We start from the raw sequence: 14,160 nt of genomic DNA, 5'->3' as shown, positions 1-14,160 counted from the left end.
TTCCCATTTCTCATGAGCATGGAATTTGTGACTGTTTCCCGGCCAAGGACTTGAGTGGCCCAAAGTTGCCGCGAAATCGTTGTGTATGCAAAGGACATGCCTTTGTCTTCGAATCCTTAAAACCCAGCGCCCCCAGTGTTCCTCCTCCTCCTCCTGCTTAGCTCTCTGCGGCTACAGTTTATTTATGTTTACCATTCAGTTGTTGCTTCTTGAGTCCTGAGCTTGGGGTTGCGACTCCTTCCCCACTTGGCTCCTTGCTTCTAGCAGCTTCCCCGCCTACTTGCGGATATCCGGTTGCCGGCGTTGACTTTGGCGCGTAGCATCTCCTAATCCTAGTACTAGTTCTAGTCCTCCCCCTCGCCCTTTGTCCGGGTCTAGCGTTCTTCTAGGACCCTACTCCATCCTATTTGTAGGTATTACCAAACAGAACTTGGCCGGATATGCGCCTGCAAAACGAAAATGAAATTACGCCGGCGGGGCCTGGAAATGCGAAGAAATAAAATGCTTGGGAAAACAGCTGAAAATTCCAGTCACTGGGCAAAAGAAATGTCTAGAGTAAACATTATCAAGTCCCCGGGATTGACAAGATAATATAGCCAATGGATTCGAGTAACTTGCAGATAGACATCGTCCTTGGGTCTTGGGGGTTATGAGGGTTAACCATACAGAGATAAAAGCCTATATAGAAGGGTGATATATTTTGGAAAATTCATTTAATATATATTTTCTAAGAATATTAAATAGTTTTTATAGTTAGTGGAAGCTTATGAAATCATAAGCTTCATAAGGTTCAATTATTTCATTCTTTTAAAAGATATATATTTTTATATTTTAAATACTATTATTATCCCTAATCTCTCTTATATTTAAATATTTTAATATCTATCCTTAGTGCCTCCTAATTTTTCTGGCTTTTTTCAAAGTCTCTTCCAGTGGAGATGGCCAGTGGATGGTGTATCCCCTGGGACAAGGGCATTCAAAAGTTGGTAACTCGTTGCAGACTTTTTCGAAACTCCTTTGCCGCCTTGCATCTCTAGTATCCCCTTGTCTCCTCTGTATCCTTATTTTATATTTTACTTTTTCGTTTTTTTTTTTATTTTTTTGCCATTTATCTGGCGCAGAAAGAACAGAAACTTTAAATACAATCAACTGGCCCCATTTGCCTTGGCTCGGGGCTCGTTGTAACAATTTGCAAAAATTACACATGCACACACCACAGGCACACCCACCCACACACACATACACTATACATCCTTGTGTATAAATGAGACTTCCGCTTAAAGCGGAAATCAAATGGTCCTTTGGTCCTGTATCCTGTCTGGCCTGTGCTTGGGCCTGGGTCCTGGCTTGGTCGTCGTCTTCTTCATTATTACATATTATGAATGTAACTTTGTTAACCAGGCAGCTTGTGTCTGTGGGCGGCGAGTCCTGCAGCATCCTTTGGCCGGCGATCCTTTGGTGGCAAGCTCACAAAGGCTGCGTGTAAGGATGGCAGGAGTAGGTGGAACCGGAGGAGCCGGAGGAGGTCTTATTAAATTGCCATTTGCCAGGTCATAACGACGCCCCATGCAAATTGCTCCATTGTCGTTTTGCAAATTAGGCATCGCACTCTCCCCTGCATCCCATTTGCAAAGTTTTCTTTTTTAAAAAAAATTTCAACTGCAGGCTGCAGAAACTTGTTCAACTTTTCAACATCAACAGGATGCATCAGTCAATTAATCAATCAATCAATCAATCAATTACAGAAGCGAAAACCATGCCGATGGTGTTCCAGGTTAGAGTTTCATGAAGTTCGAGGTCAAGTGGGAGGAAATTTAAGACTTTATGGGTGGGGCTTTTGGTTTTTTGATGAAAAAATTGTTTTAAAGTTCTGAAAGTTTTATTTTATATTTTAATATTATTTTTTAATTTATTAAATAGCTATTTTTTGCTAGTTTTCTCGCTTAATTGTTTTAAAAAAAAAAAAAGCAATTTCTTATCTTATCTTTCAAGTCTAAGCTTAAAGTCTATACATACATATATTTTTTTAAAGAATATCCATTAATAAAAATTATAAATTAATTCAAAGCTTTACTTTAATAGACTTCTAGTTCTTTACAATTTTTCTAAAAGACTCTTAATTTTCCCCAACACCTCTTAAGGGTCTTTAAACTTATCCTGCCTTCCCTTCTTAGACCTTCAAGCCAACTACCAGTTAAAAATTCCTTCATTTTCCTTTGAAAATAGTTCCCTCCGGCGCATAAAAAAATGAATAAAATGAAAAATTTCAATTAAGAAATGAAAATGTAACTCCTTTGAGTCCTGGCTTTGATTTTCTTGCTATTTGACTTTTTGCTTTTTGAGGTAAATTGGATTTTTTTCTTCTAAAGGAATTCTATGCCAGAACTATTTCAGCAGACTTTCAGTTACCCTTTCATTTACTAATAGCAATTGAGATATAAACGTTTACCAACTTGTTCGTTTTTTACGTGAAAATTATTTCCAAGCCATATAACTCGGTTTTTATTCAAGCTTTTAGCATACAAGTTTTTATAGACTACTCCTTAACTTAATACTTGATTAAAATTTAAGCTTATACCCGGGGTATAATTTCCATTTTATTTTACGCTTAAACTAATTTTCACTTCTGGCACTTTTATTTTCTTTTTTTTTCACTTTCCCTCGGTTGCCTTGGCTGATTGGCATTTTCAATTATTAAACAGGCAGACGTAAACTCATTTCCAGAGCAATTCACACCAAAGGCGAAGCCAAACATAGTGCTCCTCATTCCAGAGGCGGGGCTATAGCTCCTGCTTCTCCACCCACACATACATTAGGGCATAAAAATTCTTATTGGAGAATCGTGAGATTTCATCGAAACTGCAAGTTGCTCCCGTTTCGATTCGTTTAACGGAATTTTAATGTCCTGCGATGATGTTGCTGCCTGCCCCTCCCCCCACCCCCCTCTCTTGCTTTTGTTGTTATTGGTGTTGCAAATTGGGTGGCAATGTCCAGTGTGCCAGTGGCAGTTACCCAGTTACCAGGATCAGGACATCAAGGGGAACAGGACATCGGAAAGCCTGACGATTTTATGCGTGTTGCAATCGCCCGTAAGGCAATCAATTTTTATCACCACCTCTGGCCTTTCCTCCCGAGGCTGGGTCCTGAAAAGCAACAGCTGGCCCACCCACTAATGATGGGGAGTGGAGCTATGGCTGAAAAACTGGGTCTCCATCTCCGAAAATGGCAAGCGACTTTGACAAATTCCCAATTGCAGGCTGACAAAAGTGCTGCCATCTCGTAATTCACTCACCTGCTTTTCTCAGGTGAAGTAGAGGTGGCTTTAAGGTTGAGACAATGGTTAGATACTCTATGTATTAAAAGTATAATTATTTAGGTAAATAATTGGGAAAAGTCTGAAAATTGAAGGAAGAAAATACTAGTCTAGAATCAGAATGGCTTTTGTTTTTAAAAAATTTATTAAAATGCTATAATATATATAAATTATTAGCTTCAAGGCTTAATATTCCTAACTAGCTTGGAAACAAATAGAGCCATAGAGCCTTTAAGCCTTTTGCTTTTAAACTCAGTTCTTAGTCTTCTGAAAAAGCATCGATTTAAAGGATAAACCCTGTAAAAATATATTTTAATACGAATATTTTTAGAATTTTAATAGAATTTTCAACAAAATAATAAGCCCCTTTCAAGGGTATTGAAAACAAAAGGTAGAACGAGGCTCTGGTGTATTCCTGGTAAACGTTTTACATATTGTAAAATAACAATATCAACAAATTCGGCGAAAAGACGGCTGCCAGCAGCGAAATGGAGTCGAGCGAGGGTAGCTTAAATAGTATTATAAAATTAGGATATTTAAGAAATATTTCTCAGCTTTTTAAAGAACTTATAATCACTTAAGAACTTGATCTGAAATATACCATTCATTATTATATTATGTATATCTGGAGAATATTTCTAGATAATTTCTAAAGAATATAAAATCCATTAATTTTAAATGTAATAACTTTTAAAACCCCCCCTTTCACATACCCCACAATGCTGTACTAGCGGTTGTCAAATTTCTGCCTGCCAGAGGCCGTGAAATGACAGCTTAAATTTCGTTATAATATTTATGCGTTTGCTCTTTGTTGTGTTTGGGGTGTGTGGCATGTGTGTGTGTGCTGTGGGTGGCTGAGTACCTTGAGTGCTATATGGCATATACTATATACAATATAAAATAAAATATAATATATGTCTACAGTTGCCAAGTGGAAAACGAGTGCAGAGCGCACTTTAAATGGGATCTTCAAAATTGTTATGCGGTTGAATCAATCGTGTTGTGTGTGTGTGTGTGTATCCTTCTCTTTAAACAGGACCTTCTCATTCTCGTTGTCCTTGCTGATGATGCTTGTGGGTGTAAGCAGCTTATTGCTCTAAATCACCTGGCCATCAACAAATAATAGACAATCGAGTCAAAGGAGTTTGAAAACAACTTTCTTTTTTTTTCATCAAATTGGAATTAGAATTCAGGGAAGAAGATGGTTGAAATGGAAGGTTAAGTGTAATGTGTATTAGAATTCAAATGTATTCATGTATTTTTGGAAACAAGTACATGGCGTGTATAAAGTATACTTATTCCTTTGTTGTCCTGTCGTTATCCATTGTTGTTATGCGCATAAGCATAAAATATTAATAACATCAACAGCCAAAAAAAAAAAGCAAGCAAAGAAAAGCAACAATGGCCAATAAAAAAAAAGAAAAGCAGAAGCAACAAATGCAATTTTCTCATGGGTATGGGAAAAGTTTGTGAATTCCGTTTCTTTCCACTTTTTGGAAAAGTATATGAGAAAAACAAATACGTTGAAATGGTTTTGTGATAACCAAGTCCCACTAGCCCCGACCACCTACCAGGACTGCTATCTCCAATCGGCGGACAGCGGCTTTCCCCCGCCTCCATTTCTTTTGTAATTTTCCAGCTTTACTTTTCCTACCCCTCCCCTCCTCCCCTTGCTTTAGCCTCTCTTGGCATTCGGTTTCCACTTCGTTTGCATTTCTCCCTGTCACTTAAAACAAGTGAAAAAATAAAAATCTGAAACCCAAAATCAAAATCAAAATAAAAGACTTGAGCGACGAGTGCGCTTCCTGGTGCTCGTCCTTGTGATTTTACAGAGAGAGAAATATAGGGGTTACAAAACATACAAATATAGAAATAGGCTTTGTTTTTGTTAGTTTATATTATATTTTAAAATTTATTCAATGCTTTTATGAAATGGTAAAATATATTAATAAAAGGTAAATACTTAGAATATATACTATACACATATATTGGTATATTTTTGTAGAAATACTTTGTATAAATTTTTTAGAAAAAGTTCCTAAATTTAACAGTTTGTTTAGTAAAATCCAATAATTGTTCAAGACTAGGAACCAAGCCGAAAGAATTTATTTTTAACTCGAATAATAACTAGATTATATAGTTAAATAAAATATTAATATGTAGTATTATTCGTAAGGCTTTTCTCGAGTCCATAAGACAGTTTTATGATTATTCTATTAACCTGTTAATGGAACTTACTATTCTATTAAATTATACAGCTTCTTGGTTCCTAATAAAAATGTAATAAATAATATATTAATATTATATAGCTTATTATAAAGAGGTTTCTTATCAGAGTTCTTTTTAGTTAAAGAACCTACAACCTTAAAAGACTTTTAGCCATGGAATATATTATTTTTTTTGAGTATAAATTTTTATTATAATAAAAAAGCTATTTTTTTAAAATCGTCCTATTATTTCTCTCACTGCCAGAGTCTCATCTTTTCTGGTTTGTGTGTGTTTTTGTGCACTTTACGACTTTAATTATGTAAGTACATAATTGTGTTATTATCGTAAGCTGGCTGGGCGCAACACATGCCGGATCCGGGTTCGGGTCCAGCTAAATTTTGGGGCTTTGGTCCTGCTTCTAGTCTATGTCCTTGTCCGTGTCCGTGTCCGGGTCCGGGTCCCGGGTCTGTCTCTGGGTCGTGATCCGAGTCCAGGGGGGTGTTGTGTGTGTGTGTTTTTCCGTGACCTCGTCTGGCCGCTTGGCAAGCATTTTACGGCCATTAAGTCCGGCAGTGTCTTTTGCCCGGACACGGACCCGGATTTTGCGGAGGCCTAACCACTCTGGTCCGTTGTTTACATTATAATCTTGCCTTCTGTCTCCTGCCTTTTGCCAGGACCGGCTACTGTCCTTTTTCTCCCCCCAACCCCTAGCCTCTATTGCTTTCTTATTATTTAAATTATGAAATTTTACTTTTAATTATGCATCGAATATACATTTTTTTTTTTGGTATCTTCGTGCGGAGGAGGGCCGAATATTTGAAAAATGTTGGTTCTTTTCTTGTAATTTTTTTTCTTTGCAATTATTTTCTTTTAATTAATGCTCATGTATGCGTGCCGGAAAAGTTTCAATTCAATTATCGCTTTGATAAATATATGTAAATAATGCTCCGAACATCTGAGCCTGACAAATGAGTCTTGGTATCGTATTTTTCTTGCGTGGGCCACAGACATCAAATTTCAAAGAAAAAGTTACAAAACAAACTCTCCCCACTCCCCCAGAATGTAAATACAAATGTTAAAAAGTCAATACCTTGTGGAATTCATCGAAATACATTTTTAAAAAGATTTTTTTTTTTTAAGAAAAATTTAATAAATTAGAGACTAACAGAGGGTCTTGTCATAATTATACATTCCAACTAAAAGGTTTTTTGTTAATAAACTTTACTTAAATAATACAAGGACTTCCAGTCATCTGTCAAAGTCAAAATTCCCAAATTGGAAGTAATACTTTCTCTTATTTCCTTCCTATTGCCAAAGTTATAATCATTTTCTTGGCAAAAACGGAAATAAATTGTTATTAATGTCTTGGCTTTCGGGGCGGCTTCCTATGTGCCATATATCCCAGCCAGGAATAAACCAAAAGAAGTCGATAAATTGTTTGGCAAATTGTAAATTTTTATATGTGTATGAGAGGGTGTGTATGAGGGTGGGATTTAAGCCAATTTAATGGGCTGGCCACTTGTTGAGGGCATCTCCAGGCCATAAACTGTTTACGGGCCAGCGTTGAAATTGATTTGTGCCCCACACGAATCAAATCAATTGCATTTTGCTCCGCCAAGGCTCTGCCAAGGTAATCATAACTGGAGTTGAAGAAAGGCACTGAGGTAGTGGGTGGTAGAATGGGGTGGCAAGTGGATGTCTCCCCCACCACCACCACCACCTTCCCATAAAAAGGAAACGGCACGGAGATGAGCCTGCTGTGCAAAGGGATGTCCATAAAAGCCGGAAAAAAAAAATACAAATATAAACAAGGACACAAACCAAGCCGCAGGAGGAGCAGCAGGAGCAAGAGGAGTTATAACCACAGCCGAACCCCAGAAGTCCCCAGAACCAGAATGGAACCAAGGTCACCAAAACGAACGATCTGCCGGGGAATCCTAACCGAGAAGATGCCCCCAGGTCTCGTTAAATTGCGTGCAGCATCCGTTGCCGCCACGCCCACGCCGTACTTTGCCCCTCTATATCTTTGCTACCAAACCTCCACCCCTCCTCAGCCCCATCCCCCCCTCAATGCACAGTAAGAAAAATGATTCATAACCCCACGGAATTTTTGGCCAACTCATTGCCCCAAAAAAATAAAAAAGTTTCTTGGCCAAGAAAGTTCTTTGCACTTTTTTGTGTTTACTTTGCCGAAATTTTGACTTTTCTGCTATAATTATCGAAAACTAATTAAAAAGTTTAGTTTACAGAAGTTGCTGTGGGCTTAGAGGAAAATAGAGCTACTAAATTATGGCTAATTAGTAAGGAACTAGAGTTTATGGCTTGCAATTTTAGAAGAAACAGTATTAAGATTTTGGGTTGAAAAAATATATATATTTCAAGTTAGAGATTTAGAAGGGTTTTCAATAAAAGAGTATATATTCTCCTATTTCTTCCTTAAATTTAATAATTTAGCTTATATTAAAATATCATTTCTATAATATTATATATATTTCTTTAAAGTATAAAAAAGACCTCTCTGCTAACTAACATTCCCTTTTCTTATATTTTTTTAAATGGTTTCTATAATATTTTCAATATTACATTTATTTTATTTATGTTTATAAATATTTTTTAATTTATTTACTTCATTATTATAATAATATTTATTTTAAATTTAAGTTAAATCCTATTTATTAAAAGTCTCAAAGTCCCAAATAGCTATAACTACTACCTACTCCTGGTGTTACTTTTCTCAGACAATCAATAATTTCCTTTTCAATATTTTCCAATAGCTTCCAAACTTTTCCATAAATTTTAATAACTTTTATACAAAATTTCTATACTCTAAACTTGTAAATAAATATTTTTTTTTTACACATTTGCCAGAACCATCTAAACTGAAATTCAAACAGAACATTAAAATAACTTTCCCTACATCTGTTGTTGAAGGTTTTTGGGAAATGTATGTATTTCCATACAATCCTTACAAATCCTCAGCCTTAATCGGACCCTGTCAGAGTCCTTCTGTCCTGCTGGTTTATTGTCAATAAATAGCACCGTTTTTTCTCTCCGTGATCGTTTATTGTCGTTTATTTGCATTTGACTGTGCGCAGTGGGCAAAGTATTCAAAACAGATTTGTTGGCCAGATTGTACAGCGCTAACAGTTCATTACCCAAATGACTGTTTTTTGGATGGGGGAATGGGGGTATTTCGGGGTATTGCGGGGCTACAGAGGCAGAACTTGGACTGGGGCGATTTGGTTGAAAAAGGTTTCATTACAATTTCGGGGAAAACTTTTCCATTGGCGTTGCCTTTCCAGACGACAAGTAGAATGAGGAGGAGGAGGACTTCTCCTTGGTAGTTTGCGATTTGATTTAAAAGTTGAAGCCTCTGGCACCCCAACCGCCCCTCCGTTTTTAGTCGGAGACAAACTTTTTAATAGTTATTCATACAAAATCATTTACGAGTGGCCCTTTCCGGTAACAACATATGCTCTCTGCATAAAAATGAAGTTGCATTAAAAATGAGCAGAAATTATAACCAAAGAGGCGGAAAATAAGAAAAGTTTTTCCAAGATAAGTTGCTACCCTTTATGGGGATGAGATATTATCATTTTGTCCTTCACTCTATGGAGTGTGTACTTGGGTTCTTGGTTAGAAATACTTACAGGGTTGTTGGAGCCTGGTCTGAGTGCCTGTTAATCGGTTTTTAGATTAAGCTAGTCTGTCAGTTTTAATGCCTCTGATTCTATAGTATCTAGGTATTATAATTTAAACTTCTCTAAAGTATCTAAATATTTTTGATTAGAAAAATCTCTAGAGCTATCAGAACCTTGTCTGCTTGTCCAGGTATCCTCAAAACTACTTCTAGACTTAGACTCTCATATTAAGAGTTATCGACACCAGATGTTGTATAAAACCTGTTTTCAAGACTAGAAATCTATAAAATAATATGGAAAAGATTTGTGGACTATATCCTATAGGTTCTTTACAGCTGATAGATCGGAATAAGCTTCTGTTCTGTGTTTTTGTGGAAAGAATGTTAAGACTTCTGGGGAAATCATATCCTCAATTACATCATGTATCTAAATACTATATCTATTTCCTCTAACTTACCTTATTACCATTAATACAGGCCATCATGTGGTCTATCCAGAATCCTGACTGATCATTTAATACCAAGACTTTGAAAGACTTACCACGACTTACCGCGACGCTTACCGCTTACCATCGTTTTCATTTAATGAGAAAATAACTTGGATGCGGCCATAAATTCATTTCCGCTCTTTGTTTAATTTCCTCTGCTATCCGAAAAACTTTTCGCTACGCGCGAATTCATATGTAATTACAATTACGACGTAATCTCTGCTCCCCGGGTGGCAGTGTCACACCACCTATTACCTACACCCTGCCACTCTTGGTGATGACCTCCACCCAGCCCCGCCAGGCAATCTGCTCTGCTCGGTCAAGGTCGCGCAAAAGTTCGCTTAAGGTGAGGCGACGGCGGCGGCGTCGTACGTTGCGTATACTTGATATTTTGGCCTCCGAGTGTCAGGCACCAGAATTGATTCAATTAAAGCTTTTCTCCCTCGCCAATCGATACACAGAAAACGAACCGGGACTTCAAAGTATTCCGAAGGGGAGGCCCTCTGTAATTATAAAATCAATTCAACTATTTCTCCGCCACTTTTCCCGTCGACGAAACCGACGAATCAATTTCAAATGCCAAGTCATTGAACCTCTGTGTTGTTGCCACAAATTATTGTTTTGTGCCTCCAATGTGCTCTTCGGTCTGGTCTCCTTGCCTCGTTTTCACGGTAATTATTAATGGAGGCCCTTAATTTCGTCTAGCATGGAATATTTATTATAATTGTTAAATTAAAAGGAATTAAGACTCCAGATTCAAGTCAAAAACTTTAAATATTTAATAGACTTTAATATGAATCCTTTAATTTCAGGACTACTTGCCCCAACTGGCTGGCATAGGAGTCTGCGTTGTTAACTTGATGGACGACATGCAGGAGTACCAGCGTGGACTTTTTCTGCTCATGTGAGTTCTTGGATGTCCCTCCCGTTCTTCCTGCCACTGACTGCCTGCCGACTATCTTGTCTTACAATCCTTGCAGGTACTGTGGTCCTGCCATCCTGCTGTCCTACCTGTACATTCGCACCTCCCAGGAGCTGCGGCCGCCCGAAGGACCCTTCGCCGTGATGATGTACGAGCATAGGGCCGATCTGCGAATGCGACAGAGGTGAGTCGGTGATTTAGTTGAAATATTAGCCCAGCCGGCTAATTGGACTGATTAATTCGGTGATTTAACAATCAGAGACTAACTGGCTGGGTAATCCGAACACCCATTAGTCACCGCTAATGAGTTTCACTTTGAATCTTTAACTTCTTCTTTGGGTTTCTTTTGGGGGATTACTTTTTCAATAAATTACAAAGTCATTTTTAATTCAAAATTAGAAAGAGATTTATTATATCGGTTTTTATAACCACTCTGCACCCTTTCCTTTCCAGAAACTCTTCAACTTCTTCGGTGGAGCCGCGTCACCACTCCGGCGGCGGGGTGGCCGGCCTGAGCAATGGCGGTGGCAGCACTTCGAGGTCCTACGACCTGTACAGCGCCGAGTTGGATGTCAATCGAGAGAAACGGAAACAGAGGAACTTTGGAACCATGGCGGCCACCCAGGTGGTGTGCATGTGTCCCTTGATGATACTGCGATTCGCCAAGCTCTCCCTGGAGGAGACGTACGAGAACTCCAAGCACTTTGACTTCACCTACCTGATGTTTGTGTGGGTGGCCTTCCTGCCCACCGTCATCTTTCCGTGCATTTACGCCTCACAGATACTGCCCAGGTAAGTAAAGAGTAATTTTTTGGTGGTTTTTCTTTATTAAAGGACTTTCACTTATACCTATGACTAACCAACTATTATTTATTTTTTTTTATTTTCTATCCCAGGGACGAGCAGGAACGTCTGAGGGGCTACTTCCGGCTTTCATCGAAACGCAAGCAGAAGAATCAGCGTCGCAGCGATGCCACCGGAACCGGCGGCAGTTCCCGCGAGGACTCCATCGAAAAGGACGAGCCCTCCAACACCACAGGTAGTGTGCAGCACGGTAGTGTTAGTGGTGGTGGTGGTGCAGGTGTAGGTGCAGGTGGTGGGGCAAGTAGCAATCCGGAAAATCTACAAAAACACGCCACAAAGCTGCGACACGAAAGGGAGCGATCGGGCGCCTCCGCTGGAGGGGATCGCTACTCGGGAGCACCCTATCGCCAGGGCAAGGATAGGGACAGGGCAGGTGACAGGACTAGGGATAGGGAGAGAGATAGGGACAGGGATAGGGATAGGGACAGGCGTGGTGGGAGGGGGGCAGGCGATGCCGGGGTCGTTAATAATCTGGGCAAGGATGTGCGCGGCAAGAAGCATGACGTCAAAATAAACATCATATCCGACGGCGGAAGCGGCCACGCCCATCCGCACCGGAAGCTGGGTGGCGGCAGTGCTAGTGGCAGCGCCAGCAGCAATAGAAGCCGCCAAGGTCAGGGCTCGAGTCCGGGACAGGGCCATCGCAGCTCCCTGAAGCTAACCGCCGAGTGTCTCTCCAATGTCACCGCTTCGACCTACTGCAACGGCACCAACGGCAACGGCAGCGGAAACGGAAACAGCATCATCATCCCGGACGACAGCAGCACCAGCAACTACGGCGACGGGGAGGAGAGCTCCGTGGTGAGCAGCATGATGGTGCCGCCGCAGAGATGGCCGCCCGGCGGCGTCGGCCTGCTGCGCCACAAGGACGTCTCTTTCAGCGAGTGCAGCAGCAGCACCTTCTCCTCCAGCACCCTGGAGCGGGACCTGGAGATCATGGACCAGCTGGAGCGGGAGCGCAGCATGGACATCCAGGACATGTTGCAGCGGGAGCGGGAGCGCGAGAAGGGGGGTCGTGGCAGACAGTTGCCGGACATCGAGAAGCTCTACGCCCAGCGCTCCCCCAAAGGGGCCAGCAAGGCGGTGGCCAGGGGCTCCAGCGGGGAGGGTGGCCTGGCCCTGGTCCTGCCGGGCAGCGATCCTCTGAGCAGCCTCTCGCAGTCCCAGTCGCAGTCCCTGTCCACGGAGTACAGCCTCTGCTCGACTCTGGAAACCGGCGTGTCGGTGGCGCCGTCGGACGATAGCCTCCAGAAGCCATCACAAATCCGGCCGAGCCTCGAGGAGGTCGACGACGAGGAAGTCGTGCCGCCGGACTTCTACGACAGCTATACGCCGGGCGGATCGCAGAATCTGCCGCCCGGTGCTGCCGCCGTCGTCGCCGCCGCCGCAGCCGCTCCGCCCGCCTACCAATACCAGTACAGTCGCAGTCGCTTGAGCCGGAAGAGTTGCGGCTCCGGTTCCATGTCCGGTTCCGGCTCGGGTCATCATCATGGTCACGGGTATGGGCAGCACGGCAGCGGGGGCGTTGGCGTCGGCCATCCCGGACGCAACTCGAAGCGGGACAGCTTCAACTCCCTCAACGGCACTGATCTCATTGCCGGCGCCTTCTGCGAACTGGATCCCACGCAGCCGTTGAACAAGATGGCCGTAATCGAGGGCCGGATGCGCCGGAGTAGTCCCCGGAATGCCAGCTTTAGTTCCGGCTCCGGTGTCTCCGGCGGCCGGAGCTCCATGAAGTCCTCCTCGCGGGACTACGACTACGGTCATGGCTCTTCCAGTCACTCAGCTCATCCGGAATTGGATTTCAGGGAGAATATATTCGCGGAACTGTAAGGGAACTTGGAAGAAGGATCCGAAACTTGCAGGGAAAGTCTAAAAACAAAGAAGAAGGTAAGAAAGTTATAGAAGAAATCTACAAAGTTGTTGGAAAAGAAAGAAGTTGGCCGGGATTAGAACAATTCTTAGAGACTTTCTTAGAATTCTTAGAAGTAGATGGGACCTAGAAATTGGAATGGGGGTTTAGAAAAACTACCAAGGTCCTAGATACTAGTTGAAAGAGTTTAGAAAAATTGGGAAGACTTAAAAAATAATCTGAAGAGCTCTAGGAAATCGGATTTCTTTCAAAATAGTTAAAGAGTTCGGAAGATCCTTTGAAAAGTATCTAAAGAGGTCCAGAAAAATGCCTAAATCTTAAAAATGAATATAAAGATCTTTAGAAAAATACCAAAGCTTGCAGAAAGATTCGAAATAGAAATCTGAGAGATCTGAAGAATTTTTAAAAACTAGAGATTTAAAGAAGAACTCAAAAGGAGATTAAAGATCAGGAGAGAATAGAAAAGTCTGTAAAGAAAGGCTTCATTAGAAATCGGAAAGAATTATGGAAAAGACCAGAAGGAGTAAGAAAAAATCAAACAGGACCTAGAAAAAGTGGGAGGCCTATAAAAAGTATGAATCACGAAAGAAAACTATAGATGGGTTAACAGAAAATCAGGGGGAGGATGAAGAAAAAAATATTCAAAAGCCAAGCTAAAAGTCAGGACAAGCCTGAAGGTAAAAAGTTGCCAGAGCAGTCGCTGGTGGGAAATGGAAACGAAAAGCTTTAGCCTGTTGTTGGATTGCGGATTTTTTGCCAAGAATTATTAGAAACAAGAGCTAAGATTTTAAGTAGCAAAATTATTGCCAGAACGAACAAGAAACTGTGTTTTTTTTTTGTTTTTTGTCTATA

General features: G+C 41.0%; 1 protein-coding gene across 2 annotated transcripts in view; it reads left to right on the top strand.

Moving 5' to 3' along the window:
* Positions 1–13,422, top strand: part of LOC108128570 (hornerin) — a 47,462-nt gene extending 34,040 nt beyond the window's left edge. For both annotated transcript variants that reach the window (XM_043213071.2, XM_070276272.1), the window contains 4 exons: positions 10,462–10,553; positions 10,630–10,755; positions 11,025–11,363; positions 11,468–13,422. In XM_043213071.2, coding sequence (XP_043069006.1) covers positions 10,462–10,553; positions 10,630–10,755; positions 11,025–11,363; positions 11,468–13,268 — 2,358 coding nt within the window. In that variant the 3' untranslated portion in view covers positions 13,269–13,422. The remainder of the gene's footprint in view (positions 1–10,461; positions 10,554–10,629; positions 10,756–11,024; positions 11,364–11,467) is intronic.
* Positions 13,423–14,160: the final 738 nt, after the last annotated feature.

Source organism: Drosophila bipectinata, chromosome XR (assembly GCF_030179905.1).
Source record: "Drosophila bipectinata strain 14024-0381.07 chromosome XR, DbipHiC1v2, whole genome shotgun sequence".
In the NCBI taxonomy this organism is placed as follows: Eukaryota; Metazoa; Arthropoda; class Insecta; order Diptera; family Drosophilidae; genus Drosophila; species Drosophila bipectinata.
This window is presented reverse-complemented; position numbering and strand designations above follow the sequence as displayed.